Raw genomic sequence first — 27,618 nt, forward strand, 5'->3', positions numbered from 1 at the left:
CCTTGCACTCCCCTCCACTAGGCTTGAAAGTGCTTTGACAGTGTGTAATTGCACACTGCACTATAATATACAGGTGTTCCGGCAGGATTTAGAGCTCCACTTCGTTTCAGACCTGCTCGGAACGTAAAGGTATGGACTTTCCTCTACTATTTTTTTTTTACAATGGAAAAATATCAAACATTGACTTAGCATACGCTTTTACGTCAACAGACGCCACACTTATCAGTACACAAAACAATTCAAATGAACTCGCTCGTGTGATTATACCGTGTTAATTAAGAACAAATATTGAGTAATGAAATCCGTGCCTCATTGATTTGCTGGTGTTATTCATTAGCGCACACATTACATAGCGAGTTAGGGTAATTAGGACGGCTGTCAATTCACATGAGAGGCTTGAAACTATTTTCAGTCCTCCGAGAGCCATACTCAATTCAATCCAGCTCTTTTATGGAACATGTTAACATTCCTATCTGTCTGTGTTAAACCTGTGCGGAATTATATGTCCATACAGTATAATATATATATATATATTTTTTTTTTTTTTTTTTTTTATTTATCAGTAGGGCAAATAAGTATTTAGTCAACCACCAATTGTGCAAGTTCTCCTACTTGAAAAGATTACAGAGGCCTGTAATTGTCAACATCGGTAAACCTCAACCATGAGAGACAGAATGTGGAAAAAACAGAAAATCACATTGTTTGATGTTTAAAGAATTTATTTCCAAATCATAGTGAAAAATAAGTATTTGGTCACCGACAAACAAGCAAGATTTCTGGCTGTCATGAGGTCTAACTTCTTCTAATGAGGTCAAACGAGGCTCCACTCGTTACCTGGATTAATGGCACCTGTTTTAACTCATTATCTGTATAAAAGACACCTGTCCACAATCTCAGTCAGTCACACTCCAAACTCCACTATATGGCCAAGACCAAAGAGCGTTCGAAGGACACGAGAGACAAAATTGTAGACCTGCACCAGGCTGGGAAGACTGAATCTACAATAGGTAAAACGCTTGGTGTAAAGAAATCAACTGTGGGAGCAATTATTAGAAAATGGAAGACATACAAGACCACTGATAATCTCCCTCGATCTGGGGCTCCATGCAAGATCTCACCCCGTGGTGCCAAAATGATAACAAGAACAGTGAGCAAAAATCCCAGAACCACACGGGGGGGACCTAGTGAATGACCTACAGAGAGCTGGGACCACAGTAACAAAGGCTACTATCAGTAACACATTGCGCCGCCAGGGACTCAAATCCTGCACTGCCAGACATGTCCCCCTGCTGAAGCCATTACACGTCCAAGCCCGTCTGCGGTTCGCTAGAGAGCATTTGGATGATCCAGAAGAGGACTGGGAGAATGTGTTATGGTCAGATGAAACCAAAATAGAACATTTTGGGAGAAACACGGGTTCTCGTGTTTGGAGGAGAAAGAATACTGAATTGCATCTGAAGAACACCATAACCACTGTGTAGCATGGGGGTGGAAACATCATGCTTTGGGGCTGTTTTTCTGCAAAGGGACCAGGACGACTGATCTGTGTAAAGGAAAGAATGAATGGGGCCATGTATCGAGAGATTTTGAGTGAGATTTCTCCTTCCATCAGCAAGGGCATTGAAGATGAGACGTGGCTGGGTCTTTCAGCATGACAATGATCCCAAACACACAGCCAGGGCAACAAAGGAGTGGCTTCATAAGAAACATTTCAAGGTTCTGGAGTGGCCTAGCCAGTCTCCAGATCTCAACCCCATAGAAAATCTGTGGAGGGAGTTGAGAGACCGTGTTGCCCAACGACAGCCCCAAAACATCACTGCTCTTGAGGAGATCTGCATGGAGGAATGGACCAAAATACCAGCAACAGTGTGTAAAAAGTGAAGGGTTACAGAAAACATTTGGCCTCCGTTATTGCCAACAAAGGGTACATATCAAAGTATTGAGATGAACTTTTGGTTTTGACCAAATACTTATTTTCCACCATGATTTGCAAATAAATTGTTTACAAATCAAACAATGTGATTTTCTGGGGGGTTTTCCACATTCCGTCTGTCATGGTTGAGGTTCACCCATGTTGATAATTACAGGCCTCTCTAATATTTTCATGGGGGGAGAACTTGCACAATTAGTGGTTGACTAAATACTTATTTGCCCCACTGTAATTAACCGAATACTCGAGGCGGCACGATTTAACTCGAATCTTTTTTTTTCTAATCGAATACTTGATTTAATCGATTAATCGTTGCAGTACTACATCTAAATTAATTCCTGTTCAAATTTCTTCCAGATTTCTAATTTACTTAAAATACTTTCGTGTTTTCACGTTGGTAAATGGAATGAAACTCATTTCATTTCACACTGTTCCTTTTGTTTTCATGTTGTCATTTTATTGTTGCATCCTTGCATCACATGCTGTTTTCGTGATGTAAAATGACGCAAATAAATATTTTTAATTATCCATGCAGCGTGTTAGAAAATTCTTGTCTTTATTAAATGCTTCATTGCGTGAGTCCACTCAAACCCGCTCAATCTGTTCACTTACACACAATGAGTTGCCACAGCAACTGTTTAACAAGCCAAACGATGATTGCCGCATGCGGCGCCTTGAAGTTTCGCCTTCTAAGTGTCTCTGGCAAGATCAAACCTTCACGTCTGTCTATCATCGTTAACTTTAAGAAGCAACTCGAGACCAAGAAAAGGGAGGGTGGAGGGAGACTACCTGATCGGGACAGCTCATCTGTATTTATTTTAGGGCTGTCAAAATTATCGCGTTAACGGGCGGTAATTAATTTTTTGAAGTAATCACGTTAAAATATTTAACGCAATTAACGCACATGCCCCACTCAAACAGATTAAAATGACAGCCCAGTGAAATGTCCACTTGTTTATTGTGTTTTTAAATTTTGCTGCTTCGAGTATTCGCTTAAAGTGATACACTGCCCTCTAGTCTGTCTCATTTCACATGGCTGAATCCAGCTGCTCCATGTTAAAACCAACATAAGCCAAGTTTTTGTTTGAGCTAATTTTTTTTTTTTTAATGCATTCGTAATTTAGCGTATTGGTATATTTAGCAGTTTTTTTTGTAGGAATATGTGTCTGGACCATTTGTCAAAAGCACTGTAAAAAAAAAAGCGTTAGTATTTTATAGCATTTAAGCTAACAGACATTTGCGATGTAAGTTAGCCATTGTTCTTTTGTCAATCCTTTTTTATTTTTTATACTGTTTGAGGTTCAGCTCAGGTATTTAAATTTTTCATGTTCCTTATCCGATTACTCGATTATTCGAACTAACTAGTTCATCAATTAATCGACTTCTAAAATAATCAATAGCTGCAGCCCTAATTTTTTAAATTAATAATTTCAACAATCTCGCAACTAGCCTTTGTGGCATTGTCTTTCGACTCTCGGGCTCTTGCGAAATACAGCTGTTATATGTAATATAATGTAATAATGTAATAATGCTGCTGTAAAATTAAACTAGCTTCAAGTTGCTTCAATTTCTCACTTCTTCCCTGTAATATTTTCGTATATGTCAGCGTGTCTTGTTTGGTAATATCGCCTCTTGTAATATCGCCTAACATTCAACTATTTAAAAACAGCGCACTGTCTCTTTGCAAATGAGGCAGACACAGCTGTTGCGTATTTTAGTGAAGAAATAGTCCAATTTCCACCTATCCCCGAAGCGTCGGCCGTCGCAGTAAACAGTTTTTGTTGATTGTCGCCATTTTAGAAAATTGGGAGTAAAGGGTCACACGGGGTAATGTTGCTTAGAGTGCTGCTGCCTTTTAGTGGGTAAATGAGGAGCAGTATTTAGTGTGTAAGCTACTTCATATGCTGGTAGCAGTACTGCTGACCAATATATTAAGTCTACGCGGGACAGATGTTAATGATTATTATTCCGATCATGTTTTTTTGCTCCCAATCCGATCCCGATCGTTTTAGTTTGAGTGTCTGTCGATCCCGATATTTCCCGATCCGATTGCTTTTTTTTTTTTTTTTTGCGCCCGATTTAATTGCTTTTTTTTTGCGCCCGATTTAATTCCAATCATTCCCGATAATTTTTCCCGATCATATACATTTTGGCAATGCATTTAGAAAAAAATGAATAAAACTCGGACAAATATATACATTCAACATACAGTACATAAGTACTGTATTTGTTTATTATGACAATAAATCCTCAAGATGGCATTTACATTATTAACATTCTTTCTGTGAGAGGGATCCACGGATAGAAAGACTTGTAATTCTTAAAGGATAAATGTGACTTTGTATATTGTGACTAAATATTGCCATCTAGTGTATTTGTTGAGCTTTCAGTAAATGATACTGCAGCCATTTAACTTCTGCCCAAATGCATGATAGGAAAGGCAACCATGACTGTGCGTAGTGGTACCAATTGATATATCTTCTCTGCGTTGGGAAATGTCATAGGGTGTTAAGAAAAAGATCAATTACGACCTTTCTTCCCCACATTGCTTCCCACGATATTTCTAATCGTAGGGAGAGGGATTGTAAGGCTTTAGCCAATTTAAAAAAAGGCTCCAAAGGCTGCCAAAATTCACTCTCCTCATTTTACGCTGCCTTTTAGCTCTATATACAGGTAAAACGGCGCCATTACAGATTGAACGCAACAATGTGTGAGTGGGTCGTGCAGCGCATGCGTTAATTGCGTTAAATATTTTAACGTGATACATATTTTAAAAAATTAATTACCGCCGTTAACGGGATAAATTTGATAACCCTACCTTAAGCCTAAACTAACGACTCTGGATGAGTGTAACATATTATGTCTGTAACGTTAAATACAATTAGAAAACGATTTAATTAAAAAAATATATATATATTTAAAAAAAGGCATGTCCGATATTTTTTTGCCGATTCCGATACTTTGAAAATGACGTGGTCGGACCCGATCGGATTATGACAGGCTGGGGGCCGGATGAAATTTGACCGAGGGCCGTATTTGGCCCCCGGGCCGGACTTTGCTGCTTAAGGGACTATGTAAACAACAGCAACAAAATCTGTTACTGTATGATCAAATTAATACAACATAACTAATTGAATATGCCTTTTTATATGAACATTTCCACTCACTTTTAAGTTAGTTGTTTTAATCGTTTAGAATGTTCAGTTTGCTTTTTGACCATTTCAAATTATACACAGATGTCATCTTTTTGTTGTATTTTATTACCTGTCAGAAATACAGTCTAGAACATTTCAAGCTAAATTGCAGAAGATCTCATTAGAACTTTTTTTTTTTTTTTAATAAAATGCAGAAAGCGATCAGGAAAGATATTCTACTATGTATTTGTGTGTGTTTTCAAGAGGGTGTGAGTTGAATGGAACGTGGGTGTGTATGGGCTAGGATCCAGACAAACCAGTTTTTAAAAGGCAGCTCCTTTACACATCACATCTCATCATACATAGCATAATACAGTAGGATGGTCATTTAACAGCTCACCCCACAGGGACCTCTAGTGAACATCACAGTGTAGTGCGTGTCATGTGATTTGGTGTTAAAGTGTTTTCTTGTTTTGCTTTTCTGCATATGCAGGTGAAAATTCCAACATGACCTCCTACCAAAGTGAGTAATCGTGTTTATTGTATATGGATGTAGTGGTGGGTGGTATGACGATATTAAATCATGAAGGAGTTTAACGTGCTGATGATCTCATAAAGCATAAAATAGTCTATGATCAGTTTTTTATGGAACAAAAGTGTCATGTGTTGTTGTTTATTGCCTTTTACGCTTACGTTCATTGTGCATTTTAATGAAAAATTGAAAGCCTGTTCTTTTGGGGGTTTAAATTCATTTAAAATATGATTCATATGAGAAAAATGGTCAGTAATGTGCAAATTACTCTAAAAAACAATGTATTTAATATTATTTGTAACGCTTTATTTGACAGTGGCATCATAAGACAGTCATAATTTGTCACGAGCCATTATTGAATTGAACACCAAGCGTATTTACCAGTATTGGCCTGAATATAAGACGGTGTTTTTTGCATTGAAATAAGACTGAAAAAGGGGGGGTCGTCTTACATTCGCGGTCTAGACATTATACCCACTCACGACACTAGATGGCGCCATATGTCATTTAAGCGATGTTCTGTCGTGACAGATCTCAGCTACTCTCAAGTTTAACCAGTTTGCATTATTTTATTGCAATGTTTTTCCTTATTCAGATTTGTTTCAAAACTACAGTTACAGTTAGACTTCACTTTGATGATTAATGCAGTTATTGCAATTTTGTTGTTTTAAATCACAATAGATTGGTTTATTTATATTTCAAAAACCAGACGCCATTCATTTACGAATGTGATTGCACTTTAGTTTACATATTAAATGTTCAGATATAAATGAGGCATTATAACATGCTTTTTCTCTCAAATATATTGTTATAATCATGTTTCAGATGTACTGTAATTATTTTCTGTATAAAGATTAATTTGGTGTTCAAAAAGTCTATTTTTCAAACTTGAGTCATGAAAAAGAGGGGGTCGACTTATAATCAGGGCCGTCTTATATTCGGGCCAATACGGTACTTACATCTCTGTCATTCAGTGGAGGAGTATGTAAGCGTGTTACATTAAATGTGAGTAGAGTTGTCCCGATATCCCAATATTTTCCAATACCGATATATGCGGTCGTGGCAATGCCGCACTGGATACTTTAATAATGATAAATGTAACAACTTCAAGGTTTTACAATAAGCATTCTTTGAAAAACAAGGGAACAACTTCAACTGTAGTTATGGAAAATGGCCTATATTGCAGCAATATAATAAGAGTTGAAATCAAAATAGTGAAAACATCAGGTTTTTTGGATCAAATGCAAAGTGCCAAAAAGCCACTGCCATATCACATATGGCTCACTCACAGTGCTTCTGGCTCAAAATTACAACAAAAGGCACGCAGCTTCAGTACAGTGGATGAAGTACTTGGAAAATACGTCGAGGTCTGAAATTTCAATCATAGATGCATTTCCTTTTATAAAGACATATTCTAAAAAAAAATTTTAAAAATCTAAGTCACATTGTATGATTTTTCAATAATTTGCAATTTACAAAACCGATAATGAAAAACCAATGTCAATACATAGGCGGAGTTTGACTTTTGGGGCAGGAGGGGCACAACATGTTGATGACCCCAAAACGCAGTGTCAGCAATAAAATTAACTTACAAGAATATTTATAATGATAAGTTAATAATGAGCATTTTTTTGTTTCCCGTCGTTCTTGAGGGCAATTCTAAATCAGGCTGCTTAGGCAATACTTTTCACCAAGATCGTCATCCATTGAATATGGTACGCCTGCCGGTGTCGTGCCAATGTAGTTACCCCAGTCAAAAATTGTATCCCCTGGGCGGAGCCATATGGAGGTAGATGTGTGTCTTTATTATTCAACCCCAAAAAAGTTGCTTCAATCAAAAAAAAAATGTGAATACAAAAATACATTTGAAACTTAAAAAAAAAAAAAATACATGTGAAAGCTATTTTTCTTTGGGTTTTTTTACTTTTATTTGATTGAAGCAACTTTTTTGATTGAAGTAATGTTGATTTGAGTTTGGGCCACATTTTGGCTGGGACAATTTTGTGTTTATTATTCAATCAAAAAATTAGTTGCTTCAAAAAAATATTTCCAAAAAGAAAAATCACTTCAATCAAAAAAGAAAAATTTCAATCATGTTTTTCCATGATTGAAATTTTTTTGAATGCGAAAAAATACTTGAGATTGAAAAATTTGCATTTGAACATTTTTCATTGAAAAAGTTTTCATTGTATGAAGCAATCCTTTTTGTGTTTGGGCCATATTATGAGTAGGACATTTGTGTCTAAATCATTTAATCCCCAAAAAGTTGCTTCAATCCAAAAAAAAAAAAAAAGAAAGAAAAAGAAAATTGCCCTCCCCTATTTTTTTTTTTTATTATATGCAAAGCAAATGACCGTATAAGTTGCTAGTCACATTACTATTACATGCAATGACACTTTTTCGGCCACCAGGGGGATGAATGATATTAGATAATATTGACAGTCAATATTATCCAATATCGTTCTAAAATGCTATTACCGGCCGTTACTTTTGGCAACCCGATATTATCAGACATCTCTAAATGTGAGCATTACGATTTGTTCCAAGGCAAGAACATCCGCACCTCAACTTCCTCCAAGTTGAAAGACGACAGCTGGATCAGAAAAGACGAGGATGAATACGAAGCAGTCGAGTGAGTGCACTAATAACTCGACGTAACACAAACATGGCCAGAGAGAAAAAACAGAAAGGCTAACCGATTTGGAGGGTGACTTCATTCTTGAACCTTGGCCTTCATTTCTTATCGTCTTCTTCTGTAGCCGAGATCCGAACTTTGGCTCATCTGTTCTCAGCCACTACAGATCCACCGATAGTCTGAGCAGGTAAAACAAGCGTTCGGAATGTTTGTTTTATTTTTTTAACAGCAAACGGGATGACACAAATGTTCAGGGAAAAGATTATTTTGTGCAATGCTTGACTTTTTTTTCTGTTACAGCAGAACCTAACAAAGTTAAAGAAGCCAGATATTTTTTTCCGATAACATTTTTTACCTTCACCATCATAAACAGCTTGATTAACTGTAAAGGTGATATTCTGATATTCTTCTATATCAATTGTTAATATTATATTGTACTGTTTATTTCATGATAATATAGGCCAAAAAAAAACACACAAAAATCATTGAATTCCGACTAGAAAAACCTTGAAGGATTTCGGCCTCCCAGCCAAGCCGCCGGAACAGCAACAGCCGAACCAGAAGGCGTCCCGCTGGCGCAGCTTCAGCATGTCAGCTAAAAGGCCAAACGCCGCGTGTTCACTCCAGCGTTAACCCTTTGTACTGACTCCATTTTGAAAGGTTTAAAGAAAGCTCACCGGGAACAAGTTGACAATTTATTCGTCAACAGTGATCAAAAAGCAAGGCAAAAAACAGACGACGTAGAGGCAATGCTGGATCCAGGGTCAGCTAAACAACGAATACATCGGAATGTTCCCGAGAAGTGACAGTTATTCACTAAAATTTCAGTTTTTTGAATGCTGCGGTGGAGTGGGCCGGACGGAAGGCATGCTTGGGTGTTGTCTTGGGATAGTCCTTCTGTGGCAGGTTTGGGCGGTCAAGTTCGTGTGTCATCTTTCGTGGCTGGGACGTGGTTGCCACGGCAACTAAGGCGTCTTGACATCTAAGGCGCTTAGCTATCAACTTGTTGTTTTGGTTTTGCGAGGGTGTCCTGACCCCACCGAAGAGGTGCTGACGTCTTTTCCTTCGCTTATCAGGCGAGGACTGATAAGTTGGTCCCCTTTACTGTGTCAAGGGCCATGGAGTGAAGTCTGCCTAAACTATGGTTAAATGCTTTAGTATAATGAATGTGTTAGACTAATGCAAACAGTTATACAGTGTCTACGAGAAAGGTAATTAGCCCCTTCAACCTACAGAAATGAAACATCACCCGTCCAAAGAGCATGAGTGCCCTCTCGTGGAGAAATAATTTCCTACCATGAAATTAAAACAATCATATCCAGTTTTCCATGGTCTATCGATGCCAAATCAAAACTGGGGAGAGGTTGAAGTCCACACTTTTGAGTCATGTTAACGTAATGTGAAAGTTTCTTTTTTACAGTGAAAGAATACTCAAGTAATGAGTAACACTGTGAGTAACGGCTTACAATGTCTGACTTTTTTTTTTAACAATCGTTGGTTTATTTTTTTCGCCTAATCCCAATGTCATCTTTATGAAATGTTATTATTATACTGTACTATAACCTATTACATGCCCAAATTAGGCCAAAACAATACAGAAAAATCATCACATTCCGACTATAAAAATACAGAAATGTAACATCACAATGTTGTGGGGCTGTCGTGGCTGACACACCTCTACAACATCGCGTGGATATCGGGGACAGTGCCTCTGGAATGGCAGCCCGGGGTGGTGGGTGGGAGGATGTGTTCCAATTACAGAGGGATTACACTCCTCACCCTCCCTGGTAAAGTTTATTCAGTGGTGCTAGAGAGGGTCCGTCGGGAAGTCGAATCTCAGATTAAGGAGGAGCAGTGTGGTTTTGTCCCAGCCGTGGAACAGTGGACCAGCTCTACATCCTCAGCAGGGTCCTGTGGGGGTGCTCCGGGAGTACAGGGTACCAAGCCCCTTGGTATGGGCTGTTTGGTCCCTGTACAACCGGTGCCAGAGTTTGGTCCGCATTGCTGGCAGTGAGTTGAATTAGTTCCCAGTGAGAGTTGGACTCTGCCAAGGCTGCCCATTGTCACCGATTCCCTTCATAATTTTCATGGACAGAATTTCTAGGCGCAGCCGAAGCGTTGAGGGGGTCCAATTTAGTGGCCTCAGCATTGCATCTCTGCTTTTTGCAGATAATGTGGTGCTATTGGCTTCATCAAGCCGTGACCTCCAACTCTCACTGGAGCAGTTCACAGTCGAGTGTGAAGCGGTTGGGATGAAGATCAGCACCTGGAAATCAAAGACCATGGTCCTCAGTCGGAAAAGGGTGAAGTGCCCTCTCCGGGTCGGGGATGAGATCCTGCCCAAGTGGAGGAGTTCAAGTATCTTGGGGTCTTGTTCACGAGTGAGGGTAGGAGGGAGCGGGAGATCAACAGTCGGATCGGTGCAGCGTCTGCAGTAATGTGGACTCTGCACTGAGCCGAAAAGTGAAGCACTCGATTTACCAGTCGATCTACATTCTTACCCTCACCTGTGGTCATGAGCTGTAGGTCGTGACCAAAAAAACAAGATCTCAGATAAAAGCGTCCGAAATGAGTTTCCTCCGCAGGGTGTCTGGCTCTCCCTTAGAGATGGTGAGAAGCGTGGTCATCCGGGAGGGACTCGGCGTCGAGCCACTACTCCTTCACGTTGAGAGGAGCCAGCTGAGGTGGCTCGGGCATCTGGTCCGAATGCCTTCCTGGAGAGGTGTTCCAGGCATGTCCCACCAGCGAGAGGCCCCGGGGACGATGCAGGACATTGCAGAGAGGCTATGTCTCTTGGCTGGCCTGGGAATGCCTTGGGATCCTGCCAAACGAACTGGTTGAAGGGGTTGGGGAGAGGGAAGTCTGGGCTTGCCTGCTTAAATTGCTGCCCCCGTGACCCAACCCCGGATTAAGCGGTAGATGATGGATGGATGAAACATCACCTGTCCAAAGAGCACGAGTGCCTATCAATGGAGAAGACATATTTCGTACCATGAAATGAAAAACGTTTAGTTTTCTATCGACGTCAATTAAAAATTGGGAGTTGATAAATATAGTTTGGTTTTATTTTACGACACTTTAAAGACGCCATGTCACATTAAACATCCCGGCGTGATCATAGGACTTCCAACTGCTAGCTTGTGTGTGGTCATGTGACTGTATTGTTACATCTGATTGGTATGTAGGAGTCAGGTGGTTGTTGCTGCCACGTCTCATTGGTGAAACTGTTAAAACCATTCTGGGCATCCCTGGCAAAAATGAAGGAAAATCTGATTGTAGAATAAAGACGAAAAATGTAAGGACTCTAATATACTGTAGTTCAAGGTAGCGTTTCTTCTTCACAAATCTACTGAAGTAAAACGTATGGTGTAGCAAAACTACTCTTGGAAGTACATTTTTCTCAAAAAGTTACTCAAGTAAATGTAACGCGTTACATACCTACTCCTCACCTCTGAGGGTATCATGATAAAAAGATAATAGTTATAATAAGATGTCCACCATGCTGATTTTTTTTTTATTTTTTTGCAATCATGTCATATTTTATACTTCCCTTAGTGGCTATTTTTTTGTTGAGTTTCCTACTTTTTCTTTTTTTTTTTGTAATTTTTTTTGTATGTGTATGTTGCCTACAGCTCTGTGACCGAAAATACACAAATTACCAGGTCAACAAGTGTACAAGCTCTCACAAAGAGGTAAAAGTCTAATGCTGCAGGTCTTTTTTTTCTTAGTATTTTTTTATTTTTAGCGGCATTTTGATTGTCATGCCAAGAACACAGTGAAATGAAATGGTGTTGGTCCAATGCAGAGACCACTAAACGCTAAACAAAATGAAGTTAAATTAGCTAATTAACATGCAAATGTAATTCAGGGCTGTTCATATGCACCGCTAATTGTCATTTCTATCATTGCAGATTCAGCGGGAGTCAGGATGAGCTGCCAGGCAGGTTTGTGTCGTATATATTTTCACGAAAAGAATTTTACTCGAAGCGCTGTAAGGCAAATTATCACGTCGCTCCCTTCTCACCTGCAGCTCTTACACCAAGTCCAGAGTCTCTTACACTCAGAGGTAAGCAAGTTGTCGTTCAATTTAAGTGAAAACTATCAAACACATGTTCAAATTTTCAATCAGATGTTCAAATGTGTCTCCTCCAGCTCTCCCTCCTACAGGAGAAGCGATGAACCGGATTCAAGGTGCACTTACTAAAGTCATTCCTGACACCAAACCACGTAAAAATTAGTTGAGATTTGTTTTTTAAACATTACTTGTATGCCGTCTTCAGCACCACCACCACAAGTGTAAGCAAGGATGGCACAATCACCGAAACCACGGTCACTACCACCAGTCAGAATCTCAGGTACAGAGTGCACGGCTTTTCTACTTTCATGTGACGGCTTTAATACAATCTTTTTCTGTTTTCATATGCAGGAAAAGTCCAATGACGAGTCCAACCAGGACTGCAACGTTCAGTGAGCGCGTGCAAAGCTTCAGCAAAGGGTAAAAGTGATTAGTAGTCGGGGTGGGAACCTCTGGGTAGCTCAAGATACGATTTGCGAAACGAATATATGCGAGTCAACAAAACACAGTTATTTCATCCCAACAACGTCCAATCCATTTGAAGTCACTATGTTGTTTATTTTTTTTCTTTGTAGTGCTGAGGACAAGCTGTACGACATCCCTAGTATCCCCAAAGATGAAAGTGGAGACAGGTGACACATTCATCCACTAGTCATGCTTTAGAAATATGTTTTCAGTTCTAAAAATATTCTCATTTCCCTGCAGCAGAGCAAGTCTCTCCAGCAGCGAGACTATGACTGTCACGCGAACCATTAATGGGTACATTTTGTGTTTGATTGGTAATATGAATAGTACTACATTGTACTTTATTTGTGAACATTGTAACATGGTTGCAGGGCTGAGGATCAGCTGTATGACACCCTGCTGCCAAAAGGCATCTCTTCTACTCAGTCTTCATCTTACAGGTGAGGCAGTTGACCGACAACTAACATCCCATCACTGATGCCTTTGCAATGTTGCCCTCTGGCAGGCACTACAGGGCAATACCAGCCAGAACAAATATACTGTGAGACAGTTTCTTTCCAAGAGCTGTCACCATACTCAAGTTTGCACTGAAATGTCACTGTCATTGCACGGCTAATGCCACAACATAGTCACATGCATCTCACTAAGTAACATGTTTTGAGACATCTGTTGTAATCTGGGTACTGTAAAATCTGGGTACAGTATATGCAATATACGTGATACATCAACACTTGGTGGGAGCATATCGATTACCTTTGCGTGTACTCGTACTTCAAGTATGTGTGCTTGCGTGTAGTCATACTACAAGTGCTTGCATGTACTCCAGGTACGTGTTCTTGCGTGTACTACAAGTATGTGTAATTTCGTGTATTACAAGTATGTGTACTTGCGTGTACTACAAGTATTTGTGCTTGCATGCACTTGTACTACAAGTACGTGGGCTTAAGTGTACTTGTACTAAAAGTACATGTCCTTGCATGTACTTGTACTACAAGTACATGTACTTGCGTGTACTACAAGTATATGTACTTGCGTGTACTACAATTACGAGTACTTGCGTGTACTACAAGTACATGTAATTGCTTATATTACAAGTATGTGTACTTGCGTGTAATACAAGTACGTGCACTAAAAGTACATGTGCTTGCACGTAGTACAAGTACGTGTAATTGCGTGTATTACAAGTACGTGTACTTGCGTGTACTACAAATACGCGTACTTGTGTGTACTACAAGTACGTGTAATTGCGTATATTACAAGTATATGTACTTGCGTGTACTACAAGTATATGTACTTGCGTGTACTACAAGTACGTGTAATTGCGTATATTACAAGTATGTGTACTTGCGTGTAATACAAGTACGTGCACTTATAGTACGTGTGCTTGCATGTACTACAAGTACGTGCACTTGCGTGTATTACAAGTACGTGTACTAAAAGTACGTATGCTTGCATGTACAAGTACGTGTACTTGTGTGTATTACAAGTACGTGTACTTGCGTGTATAACAAATACGTGTACTTGCGTGTATTACAAGTAAGTGTACTAAAAGTACGTGTGCTTGCATGTAGTACAAATTCGTGTAATTGCATGTATTACAAGTACATTTACTTGCGTGTATTACAAGTACGTGTACTTGCGTGTACTACAAGCATGTGCACTAAAAGTATGTGTGCTTGCATTTACTACAAGTACATGTACTTGCGTGTATTACAAGTACGTGTACTTGCGTCTATAACAAGTACGTGTACTTGCGTGTATTACAAGTACGTGTACTAAAAGTACGTGTGCTTGCATGTAGTACAAGTACGTGTAATTGCGTGTATTACAAGTATGTGTAATTGCGTGTATTATAAGTACGTGTAATTGCGTGTATTACAAGTACGTGTAATTCCGTGTATTACAAGTACGTGTACTTGTGTGTACTACAAGTACGTGCACTAAAAGTACAGGTGCTTGCATGTACTACAGGTACGTGTAATTGCGTGTATTACAAGTATGTGTACTTGCGTGTATTACAAGTACGTGTACTTGCGTGTACTACAAGTACGTGCACTAAAAGTATGTGTGCTTGCATGTACTACAAATACGTGTACTTGGGTGTCTTACAAGTATGTGTACTTGCGTGTCTTACAAGTGCGTGTACTTGCGTGTATTACAAGTACGTGTGCTTGCGTGTATTACAAGTACGTGTGCTTGCGTGTATTACAAGTATGTGTGCTTGAGTGGACTAAAAGTATGTGTGCTTGTGTGTACTTGTACTTAAAATACGTATGCTTACGTGTACTTGTACCTAAAGTACGTGCACTTGCGTGTACTTGTACTTAAAGTACGTGTACTTGCCTGTACTAGAAGTACGTGTACTTGCCTGTACTACAAGTACGTGCACTTGCCTGTACTACAATTATGTGTACTTGTGTGTACTGCAAGTACGTGTAATTGCGTGTATTACAAGTACGTGTACATGCGTGTACTACAAGTACGTGTGCTTACGTGTACTTTTACTACAAGTACATGTGCTTGCATGTACTAAAAGCACACGTGCTTGTGTGTACTACAACACGCGTGCTTGTGCCTACTTCCAGCACACGTGCTTGCGCGTACTTCCAGCACGCATGCTACAAGCACATGTGCTTGCGTGTACTTATAATACAAATATGAGCGATACATCATTTCTTAGCGGGAACATATCGTTAACTTACTAGGATAGAAACTACTGCAATTTATCACCATATCGATATATTGCCACACCCCTACGATTTATCTTTCCGCAAATTGGTTCAAGGTAAAGAGAAGGTTTAACCCGTTACTCAAAGTATTTAGGTATGCAAATTGCAAATTTGTTAGACTGCAAATGATGGAGAAAATAATTCATCACAAAAAATGACACAGCTTATGGGCGCAGCCATTTTATGATGGCAGTTATACCCACGCACGTAGTACGTATACACAAATACAGTATACTCTGGCACACACATAACGAGAGAGAATTTAGGACACCCACATTTGTCACCAGACTCAACTCAAGTTTGCGCTGGAGTGTCAGTGCCAAGGCACTGTTAATGTCACAACATTGTCACATGCATCTCATTAAGTAATTTGTTCTCACACATCTGTTAATCTGGGTACTGCATATGCAACATTTGCACAGTTACGTGATAGCATTTTTGCACTGTTACATCAATATCCACGCACTAACTATCATATCAAGTCAGCCATCTGCATCCTAGTCTGAGTACTATAAATTGAACTGTTATATTACTGCTTGCTGTTAACTTATTCACTTTATTTCCAATCTGTGTACATTATATTTTTTTAATGAGCCTTTGCCATTGGCAAAGCTTTAAATCTTGTTGTAGTCTGTACAATGAAGGCTTTCCATTCTATTCTAGTCTATCCTAATGCTGTTGTGTTTTTGTGTCAGCACCTCAAGTGTGACAAAAAGAGAGACTGTGACCGTGGAGAGCACCCCACTTCCACTGTCTTCATCGTCCTCCTTGCGTTCCACCAGGTAAACATACAACGTTTTAGTATTTTCATTTTATTTCTTTAGTAGCCTAGTGGGATGATCTCATTTTCTTAAGTGATGAAAAATGCATCGAGATGCGAGAGTTTTCCAAGTTAGGTTCGGACAATATTTTGCTTTTATTTGCAAGATAAAAATCCAGCTACCTGAATTCAACTCACAACAATTTGGCAGAGAGAGTTAAAAAAAAGAGGCTTTATGTGGTTGAATGCCACTGCCAAGAAGATTGCACATCGTGTATTCAAAACAACGACATAATTTCGCATTGAAGTCCATTAATTAAATTCTGAAACATACTGTAATCGTTCAACTTTGTGTTTACATACAATATACAGTCCATCATTTTTACAAAACAAAATCAATTGAATGCATATTTTAAATTATTTTTACTAGCCATAGTAGTTTTTCAGTTTGTATTTTATATACCGTATTTAACTGACTATAGGTCACAATCACACCAAGCAAATAATGCACAACTGAGAGGAAAACTCCATATATAAGTCACACTGGAGTATAAGTCGCATTTTTGGGAAGGATTTTATTTTGTCAGAGATCAAGAACAAGCTTTAAATTTATTTTATAGTGATAATAAAATGACAAACAACAAGCTAAATAAGTCTGCTTAAGTAACATATTAACAGTTATTCAGATAACTATGGCAAAAAAAAGCATAAGTCGTACATGAGTATAAGCCACAGGCCTAGCAAAACTATGAAAAAGCATGCGCCTAAAACAGGGGTGGGCAAACCGGTCCTCGAGGGCCGCAGTGGGTCCTGGTCTTTGTTCCAACTGACCCAGCACAGAGAGTTTAAATAGTTTATCCAATGAGGTTTCAGCAGAAATGAGAAGCACCTGCCAGCAATCGACTGATTGCACTTCAGATTGGTGAAAAGGTGTCCTCTTAATGGGTTCAACAAAAACCCGCACCCACTGCGGCCCTTTGTGGAGTAGTTTGCCCACCCCTGGCCTAAAAAAACACCAACGAAAGGATATACGACCTGTCAAATGGCATCAAGTCAATATCTCGGCAAGCCGCCTAGGATCGGTTTAAAGACACTGATGATGAGCTGGAACTGGATGCCGCTACGACGTTGGGAACTCATAAGAAAACAATCTGACCAGAAGCAGAATGTGACACAATCATGCTTTCTAGCTAACACAGCTGTTCTCCCAGGTCAACCGCCTCATCACCCCCAGCTTGCATTACACGCATAAAACATGGCGCCCTCTGTAGGTCAAAACATGTACTAAATATTATAGATTTTTAAATTGTGGCTTATTGGAGCCTACAAGTCTTTAAGTCCGAGGATCCTTTTAAGAACTAGAAGCCTTTCTGTCCGTGGTTCCCTTTGAAAATATACCTATTATTTTCACACAGTTTTGCATTATTTTATTCATAGGTTTTAATGAATGAAGAATGTCTTTTTTTTTAGGACCACAGTACAAACGTTTTCTTTGCTGTTTTATACATCTTAATGAAATTCCTGAAAGTGACATTCCTATTTGACACGCAGCCGCACTTACACTGAGGAAATACCCGGCGGTCGCATCTCCTCGTACACCGTCAGCACCAACAGCTTGCCCAAGTACAAACACACACAAGGACACATACACAGCATACCTTGTACGTTCACTAATCAACTGTTTTCCATGTTTCCTTCACGACAGTGATGATTACAGCAGTAAAAGTGGCAGCTACTACTACTCGCCATCTTCCTCTACTTCCAAGCCCAGCTATGAATACAGCAGTATCAGCAGCCCTACTGAGTACAGCTCCACTACGTACAGGAGGTACGGCAAATACATGCGGGTTAACACAAATTTTAACTTCTCGACTTAAATCTGGGGTGTCCAAGGAACATGTCAGGGATGTCCCTGATCTGATCCAGTGATTGGAAATTGGGCACGATCATGTCATTTCTTAGAAGATCAGAATCAAGTTTTTAAAACTTTTTTTTATTTCGTAAGTATTAACTCATTGGCTGCCATTGACTGCCAATATCAACTAGCTACAGTACGTCCCCTATCCGATCACATGATCGGAAATCGGGCCCGGTCAAGTCATTTTCAGAGGATCGGAATCAGCTAAAGATGATCGGGTTTTTAAAATGTATTCATTTTTGAGAGTTTACTAATTATCTGCCGTTAACATGCAGTGGTATGAAAAAGTATCTGAACCTTTTGGAATTTCTCACATTTCTGCAAAAAATCACCATCAAATGTGATCTGATCTTTGTCAAAATCACGCAGATGAAAATACAGTGTCTGCTTTAACTAAAAGCACCCAGACATTTATAGGTTTTCATATTTAAATGAGGATAGCATGTAAACAATGACAGAAGGGGGAAATAAGTAAGTGAACCCTCTGCCAGAGCAATTAAAACCAATTTTTACTAGGGGTGTAACGGTACACAAAAATCTCGGTTCGGTACGTACCTCACTTTTGAGGTCACGGTTCGTTCCATTTTCGGTACAGTAAGAAAACAAAATGCAAAATATAAATGTGCCAGTTTTTTACTACACACTTTTTTGCCTTTAACAATAGGAACATTAGCCTATACAAAGCTAGAATTCTGCTCAAAAAGTAGCGGGTATTTAAAGATAATCCAACAACAATTTGCCTTTCAGACCCCGCGTATTGGTCAGCTTTCTTTCTGAAAGAAAGAAGAAAAAAGAAGTCCTCTGTTAAAGAGAAAAGCAATCCCAATGACAAAGATTTTAACATGTATTTTACAAATGAAATGCCTCAATGAATCTTTTTTTTTTTTTTTTAAATGAACGGTTTTTAAAAGCTTTATTGGGGGATTTCCTCAAGTTAAAGCGCCACACAGAAATTAATAAATTTTCTTGTGTAAGCAGGATCTGTGTATTATTCTTATTATTTAATTACAGGTGTTTTAGCTCATTTCAATTCATTTTATTTAAATGGGCTATTTTTTATTTTATTATGTGTTTATATTTTAGAAATGTGATGTAGTATTCATTTCTATTGTATATTTTATGTTGTATAACTTTAGTTCCTATGTGAATATTAGTTCCTACTTGTTTTGTTGTGGTAGTAGGGTTTTGTATTGAACACGGGGCCGTGTTGGTTATTATTATAGCAGAGAAGACAGCAGTAAATCAACAAAGACAAGTCAACTGTGCCCCGATCTACCGCTCAAAAGATCTGATGGACTCAAAAAGTGGGTTACGATTGTATATTACAGTAGTTTGAAAATTGATCGGAGCAACCGTATTTTTACACGAGTGACTTCCGGTCTGCCCGATCCTAGCTACCGGTAGTAGTATTGACGCAGGAGGGTCGCGTCTCGCGTCACGTGATAAACTCTGCCGTTCTTTTCGCGTGCATCATGTTGAGCCGCTTCTGGGACGCGTCTAACACGCGGCCGCACTGCGACTGGTGTGCATTGGCTGATTGACTTTAACGCCTGCGTTTCACTGCGTTCTCGCGGCGGCCACGTTGTCGCGCCGTTGACGTTTCTGGGTTATACTGTCCTACCAAGTTGGTCCTCATTATATTAGAGAAGACGGAGTAAATATAATCTACACAAAGAAACTGTAACCCGATCGACTCACAGCCTCGAAAAGTAAGGGTTACATTACGTCAGAAACTCGTTCTGTACGCCTCCATTCCGAACCGAGCACCACGTACCGAAACGGTTCAATACAAATACATGTACCGTTACGCCCTTAATTTTCACGAAACATTTTAAGTCAGGTGTGTGCCCAATCACTGATGAGTGGTTTAAAGTTGCCCTGCCCACTATAAAATACACACCTTGGAAGAAATGTCTTGATGAGACGCATTGCCTGATGTGCATCATGGCTTGGTCAAAAGAGCTGACTGAAGATCTGCGATCAATGATTGTTGATTTGTATAAACCTGGGAAAGGATAGAAATCCATTTCTAAAAGTCTGGATGTTCATCAATTGACAGTCAGAGAAGTGGTCTACAAATAGAGTTTGGCATTGTTGCTTGTCTCTCAAGGAGTGGCCGTGCACCAAAGATGAAGCCAAAAGTTCAGCGCAGAATACTCAGAGGGGTAAAAAAGAAACCAAGAGTGTCTGCTAAAGACTATATGTAAAACTATGGCCAAGAATGGTGTTCATGGGAGGAATCTACGGAGGAAGCTACTGCTGTCTATAAAAAACATTGTTGCTCGTTTAATGTTCGCGAAAAGGCACTTTGACACTCCACATACGTTTTGGCAAAATATTTTGTGGACTGATAAAACCAAAGTTGAATTGTTTGTGAGTACCACACAACGTCATGTGTGGAGGAATAATGGAACAGCTCACCAGCATCAACACCTCATTCCCACCGTGAAGCATGGTGGAGGGAGCATCGTGATTTGGGGCAGCTTTGCAGCCAATTGGTTCAAAGCTTCATGGTGGTTCATTTGGTCTTATGACAGTCTTATGATACCGCTTTCAAATAATGGATTACTGGTTAACATCTTTTGGTGTAAATATCCCATAATACAAAGAGGACAGCTGGGGTTTATAGTAGGCCTGAACGATATTGGGAAAAACTATTGCTGCGATTTTTTTTTGGGTTTGCAATATTTTGCGATATTATATTGCGATATTAAAAAAAAATTATATATTTTTTTTCCCAAGATATTTTGACAAGATGACTTAAATAGCTGTTTGGAAAGACTTTAGATCACCACAGTGTACAGTCATCCCTTGTTTTTCGCGGTTAATGGGGACCAGAACCCGCCGCGATAAGTGAAAAACCGCGAAGTAGCCCACCCCCCCATTTAATTTTTTTTTTTGTGTGTGTGTTTTTTGTGCCCAATGTATTTATTCAGATTTAGCATTGGAAAGAGATACATACAGGTTGACCCAAAAAAAAGTTTACACTCAGTTGACTCCTTGTTTAAAAGCCATTGAAACATATCTAAATAGGTTGTCATGCTTAAGTGATTCATTAAGGTCACTCAATGCAGCTGGTAATCTCTCGTCTCTACAATTCCTGTGCTTCTGCTGAAAATGAAGAAAACTTTAGCTGTACCTGAATTGCTGCGTGCCGGTCTGACACCTACTGAGATTGCAGCAAATCTGAGAATATCCAGATGTGCAGTCTACAAAGTTAAAAAAAAGCTGAAAGATATTGGAACAGCCTCACGAAAACCTGGGTCTGGAAGTGCCGATCTGTGCGGACCAAAAAGTTGATTGACAAGGTGATATGTGGCCACCCCAGAGTCCAGATCTCAATCCCCTGGATTATAGCATATGGGCAACTGTGGAGGACAGTGCCTGTAAGAAGCCACAAACTTCTGTGGCAGCCTTGGAGAGGTCCATTGTTAGATCTTCGGAAAAGATGACAGCATCCTACATAAAGAAGCGTTCCGCAGGCGCCTGGAGGCTGTTGTGACAGTTAAGGGAGGACACATTGAAAAATAGAGTGTACTGTACATGTTCTTTACAATAATGTATAATTTGTGATTCAATTCTAATTCTAAGCTGAATAAACATGGCATTTAAGTTGTATTATGGCAGTGTAAACTTTTTTTGGGGTCACCGTGTATAAGACATATTTTTTTCTCACTCCCCCCCCCCCCCCAAGTGATTTAAAAAATGTATATAAATAAATGGTTTTTAAGCACTTCAAATTTCATAATTATGATAAGTTTTAAACATAACTGTCCAACCAAATCATTTTTGAACAAGAATAAAGTACTGTAGCAGATAAATGCTTGGCTTTATTAAATGTTTCCTGTTTATCTACTTTAGCTGTGACCGTTGAAGTGACATGTAGAAATTTCAAACTCCTCATGTTCACTTCTGGCATTTAAATGTCTCCAACGTCCCCACAGTACACACATTCATTCCAGCGCGGCTTCCTTTCAACTGTTTAACAAGTTATACGATGATTGACAGATGCCCGTGTGAAGTCTGCTTCTTTGGCCAGATCAAAGCCATTGTTGTGCCGCAGTGACTGAGAGGATCAAAAGGCTGGGAGAGGGAGGGTAGGAGGCTGTGCGCAGACCAGAAAGTGAGGCGTATGTGGATCAAAAAAAAGAAAAACTATCGCACGTGCTTGCGATGGGACTATTGCGCACACGCACATCGCGATGGCGATGTTTAAACGATATATCGTTCAGGCTTAGTTTATAGTCCAGCGCGGCTTATCTATAAACAAATGCCGTTTTCGTGTCAAATTTGGTGGGTGGCGGCTTATTGTCAGGTGCGCCTTATAGTCTGAAAATTACAGTATATATATTGATATTTTTATATTTTGCTGGGGGCTGATAAAACCTAGACAGCAGGCCATACTTTAACAATTCTAATCATAATAATCTGTTACAGCACCAGCAGGTCTGACGACATACTGTCAAGTCCCATCTCCTCTACCAAGTCTGTCTACACCAGTTCTGATAGGTTAGAAAATGTTTCAATATGAGACGCAATGCTTGTCATGCTGTAAAAATAATAGCACTTACATACTGTATCATATTTTTGTAGGACAGTCCATGAGAAAGACTTATGCACTTACTGCCATAAGCCTTTCAACGGGGAGGCCAAAATGATCCTGGATGATATGAAGATTAGCTGCCATGCCTTCTGCTTCAAGGTGATTTTTTTTCTTAAATCCAAATAAGGCTGCAGCTATCAATTATGTAGGTAATCGATTAAACTATCAATTATTTAGTTAGAATAATCAGGTAATCGGATTACGAACATTTAATGCGTTGCAGAATACATTTTAGGTTATGTAAAACAAAACAAAAAACAAGTGTTTATGCTTGCAATAATATTTATTTTGGCTTTCAAAAGAGTATGAAATGCGAATACAAAATAGAATTGCTGAGTGTTTCAAACTATGTAGAATTGCACTTTCATTTCACAACAGCAAAAAATGCATTTAAAAATAAATTAAAATACCTGAGTTTAACCTTGGACTATATAAAAACATAAATAAATCTTGATCTATGTCCAACAAAAGAGCAATGAGCTAACTTGCAAAGCAAAGGTCCGCTAGCTTAAAGTGCTTGTGACACGAAAAAGCATGTTTATTTCATAATACACGCGGTATTTTATGCTCCTGGATGATATGGACCGCTTGGATGTGTGTGGAAGCGATCGCTATATTTATTTAGTTTTTTGAATCCCGCGCCAGGAAAATGAGTGACTTCCGGCTTCGGTCTCGCATTGAGGAGGAGGGCGCTGTGACGTGTACGGTAGAAGACGTCCTCTTCACGCTACAGTGTACTGTTGTGTATGAGGACGAAGGATTCAGCTGATTTTGCGGATTAATACTTTTATTTTTTGCATCACGCCAGCCAAACGGCTGCAGAAAAATCATTCTGTATGCGGGAGAGGTGTATGCGCCTTTTTGGAGTTTCAAAAGGTTCCCATTCACCGTGGATATTTACTGTGGGACCATTGGACTTACAAGGAAGTGAGTAAACATCTTGTTTTGTATTATGTCAAATACGAATACAGTGATTACAAAGTAAACACTATAAAATTCCTTTAAATAAAGGACTACTTACGTTTGATCATTGATAGGCATGTAAAAAGCTCTCCTCACGCTCATTAGCAGTTAGCACGTTAGCTACACAACAATTCCAGCCACCCTCCTCCAGGGAACGAACTGTAAATTGCTCTCCGCCGGGCGGTTTGCCGATCCGCAAAGAAACTCGACAACCGGGTCGTCATGTCAAATAATCCAGGCTAGTTATGTGTGATTTTCCACTTCGAAGACTTTGAAACATCCCTCGGTTCGGGTTAGCATGTCGGCTAGCTGTCACTCCTTCTGGTCTGTTTACATTCTCCGAAGCCGGGGAAGGGAAATGACATATGTCCGATTTAGGTGTCATAAAATATCGTTCGGCAGGTGTGACAGTAAAGGTAAAGTCGACTGTTTTGACCATTATGGAGTAATTTTGCCATGTCGTCTTGAATAAATGGATTTTTATTATTTTATATTCCATTTAGCACAAGTTATTTGTCATGACCATGCCATTTATTTAGCAATTGGGGAAAGTACTTGGTTAAAAAGAATATCCTGTAAAAATATTGAAGTAAAGAGACAGAAACAATGACATTTTGCCGCTCTCTTCGTCGCGTTTTTCTCATTGTGAATAGTTCCCCCTCGACGGGCTGACTGGTCCTTCTCAAGCCATTTATATAGCTATTGGGGAAAAATACTTGGATAAAAAGAATATCCTGTAAAAATATTGAAGTAAAGAGACAGAAACAATGACATTTTGCCGCTCTCTTCGTCACGTTTTCCTCATTGTGAATAGTTCCCCCTCGACGGGCTGACTGGTCCTTCTCAAGCCATTTATATAGCTATTGGGGAAAATACTTGGATAAAAAGAATATCCTGTAAAAATATTGGGAGTAGAGAGACTGAAACAATGACATTTTGCAGCTCTCTTCGTCTCGTTTTCCTCGTTCTGAACAATTCCCCCTCAATGGGCTGAATAGTAAAACCGATGAGCCTAGTCTACCGCTGACGTCATCCACCTGTTGGGGACGCTAAAGCCCTATAATTGTAGGCGTGGCTAACCGGCAGATTAAAAGACTAATTTCTCGTCATCTGCGCTTTGCTAAATTGTTGTATATGGTCGAATCGTCTCAAAATATGATTCTAATTCACATAATAATGCCATTTAAGACTTTTTTTCTGGTGTCGTATGCTCTTTAAATGCTTCAAAATGCTAACCTTTTTTTTTTGTTTTTGTTACAATGCTCTTAACAAATCGTTCAAACACATATCCCCACAAAAAAACTGCAAAATATACTTCTAAACAAAATAACTAATGCATAAACAAACATATTAGCCAAACTAAATTTAAAAAGAAAAAAAACGTACCTTGTGTAGGTTTAATGAAGGAGCAACTGGATTTAGCCATGTTAGACGAGTTATGGCGTATTCACTCTTGCCACTAGAGGGCAGTGTATCCAGCCAAATCAATAAAACTAAATGCAACACTTTCAAAACTAACCATTATAATGTCACTCTAATTAGGAGAGACAGCGAGAAGTGGTAATTGCCATGTGGCAGAATTTTGCCATGTGGTATTTTGTTTTTGCCATGTGGCAAAATGGAGTTTGGGTTGTGTCTTTTTTTTTTTTTTTTTTTGATATAAGGCAAAATGCATTTGGTTTGTGGCATTTTTGGGGAGCGGGGTATGGCATTTTTAGGGGTTATATGGCAGTTTTGCAAGTCATGCACGTGCATGCCATTGACAGCTATGCACGTCCAAATTTTCCATGCATTTTAAATGGCTGAAAAACATGTGTGGCTGTGATTTTGACCATACACTTTACATTAGCGCGTATTGACATTCAACTGGCACCCAAGTAAGGCTATGCCATTGACGGCTATGCACGTCCAAATTTTCCATTCATATTAAAAGGCAGAAAAACATGTGTGGCTGTGATTTTTGACCATACACTTTACATTAGAGCGCATTAACATTCAACAACATTAACATTGATGTTTTTATTCATGTTTTTATGCCATTTAAAATGAATGGAAAATTTGGATTTGCATAGCCGTCAATGGCATAGCCTTATTTGGGTGCCAGTTTAATTTCAATACACTCTAATGTAAAGTGTATGGTCAAAAATCACAGCCACATAAGTTTTTCTGCCATTCAAAATGTATGGAAAATTTGGACATGCATAGCCGTCAATGACATAGCCTTACTTGGGTGCCAGTTGAATGTCAATACGCACGTAATGTAACGTGTATGGTCAAAAATCACAACCACATAAGTTGGAAAGAATGGAAAATTTCGACATGCATAGCCGTCAATGGCATGGACGTACATGGCCTGCAAAACTTCCATATATGCCCAAAAAATGCCATATACCCCCACCCCCCCAAAAAAATGCCACAAACCAAAATGAATTTTGCCACAGATAAAAAAAAATGCCTCATGTCAAAATCCATTTTGGCACAAGGCAAAAAAATGCCACATGGCAAAAAAAAATGCCAAATGCCAAAATCCATTTTGGCACATGGCAAAAAAATGCCACATGGCAAAAAAAATGCCACATGGCAAAATCCATTTTTCCGCACGGCAAAAAAAAAATGCCACATGGCAAAATCCATTTTGCCACATGGCAAAGAAAAAATGCCCCATGGCAAAATCCATTTTGCCACATTGCAAAGAAAATTGCTACATGAAAAAATAATGCCACGTGGCAAAATCCATTTTGCCAGATGACAAAAACAAAATTGCCACATGGAAAAGAAATGCCACATGGCAATATCCATTTGGCCACATGGCAAATACCACTTTTGGTTCTCGGCCATGCTGCTAATTAAACGAATCCTTGAAGCAGCAAAATTTGATTCAGTGCATTTTGCCACATACAAAAAAAATGCCTCATGTCAAAATCCATTTTGCCACATGGCAAAAAAATGCCACATGGCAAAATCCATTTTTCCACATGGCAAAAAAAATGTCACATGGCAAAATCTATTTTGCCGCATGGCAAAAAAAAAATTGCTACATGAAGAAAAAAATGCCACATGGCAAAATCCATTTTGCCAGATGACAAAAAAAATTGCCACATGGAAAAGAAATGCCACATGGCAAATACCACTTTTGGTTCTCGGCCATGCTGCTAATTAAACGAATCCTCGAAGCAGCAAAATTTGATTCAAAGCTTTTTTGCTCTAATCGATTACTCAAATTAATCGGTGAATCATAGAGCACGACATCCAAACTCAGAGCTACTAGGGTACTGTAATTATCATTATTTTACCAAATAACAGCTGAAATGTCTGCTCTTAAACAACAATTTTGAATACATTATCATTTTTCATGGGTTTCAATTGGTAATTCACAGTGCGAAGTATGCAACGGCACGCTGAGTCACCTGAAAGCTGGCGACTGCATGTGGGTGTACAACCACATGGTGCACTGCGAGAACTGCTTCGATGTGACCAGAGGTAAGAAACTTTTAAGACAAGAGAGAGGAAATTAAGTGAGAAATATACATTATAAGTCTATATTTTTGTCCTGTAGAAAAATGGCGTCACTGAATAAGCACCTCGACGTCCAATGGAGAACAACAAGTTATGCAATAATATGAACAAAATTTTGAAGGGGTCACATGGGTTCTGTTGCATTTTATATTTGTATTCATTCAGGTGTTTGTTTGGGAGGTTCATGAAATATATTTCGGTACTAAGGTAATTATATTCTATACAGTATCTAATCTAAAATATTGTGTGAAGGCTTTAAAGGGACTCTTTTGTTTGTAATATGATACCAATACTGTGATGTGGATGGCCGGGGTTGTTTTTCCTGTGTGCAATAAAAACAATCACTGTATTGATATCA

At 39.2% G+C, this 27,618-nt stretch overlaps 1 protein-coding gene across 2 annotated transcripts; it reads left to right on the forward strand.

The window, feature by feature from the left end:
* On the forward strand, positions 1 to 27,618 carry scel (sciellin). 2 transcript variants are annotated; one of them, XM_057853361.1, is made up of 20 exons: positions 1 to 129; positions 5,558 to 5,587; positions 8,144 to 8,228; positions 8,356 to 8,418; positions 11,864 to 11,923; positions 12,143 to 12,175; positions 12,262 to 12,297; positions 12,384 to 12,422; positions 12,512 to 12,586; positions 12,658 to 12,726; positions 12,882 to 12,937; positions 13,008 to 13,065; positions 13,143 to 13,211; positions 16,196 to 16,282; positions 17,812 to 17,883; positions 17,966 to 18,088; positions 22,616 to 22,687; positions 22,772 to 22,880; positions 27,122 to 27,224; positions 27,301 to 27,618. In XM_057853361.1, the coding sequence occupies exons 2-20, from the start codon at positions 5,572 to 5,574 to the stop codon at positions 27,315 to 27,317; spliced, it is 1,242 nt and encodes a 413-aa protein (XP_057709344.1). In that variant the 5' UTR covers positions 1 to 129; positions 5,558 to 5,571; the 3' UTR covers positions 27,318 to 27,618. The 2 variants fall into 2 exon arrangements, with proteins under 2 accessions (XP_057709344.1, XP_057709345.1); XM_057853362.1 differs by having other exon boundaries at positions 2 to 129; positions 12,882 to 12,938; positions 13,012 to 13,065.

The sequence above is a fragment of the Corythoichthys intestinalis genome, chromosome 12, assembly GCF_030265065.1.
Source record: "Corythoichthys intestinalis isolate RoL2023-P3 chromosome 12, ASM3026506v1, whole genome shotgun sequence".
Lineage (NCBI taxonomy): Eukaryota > Metazoa > Chordata > Actinopteri > Syngnathiformes > Syngnathidae > Corythoichthys > Corythoichthys intestinalis.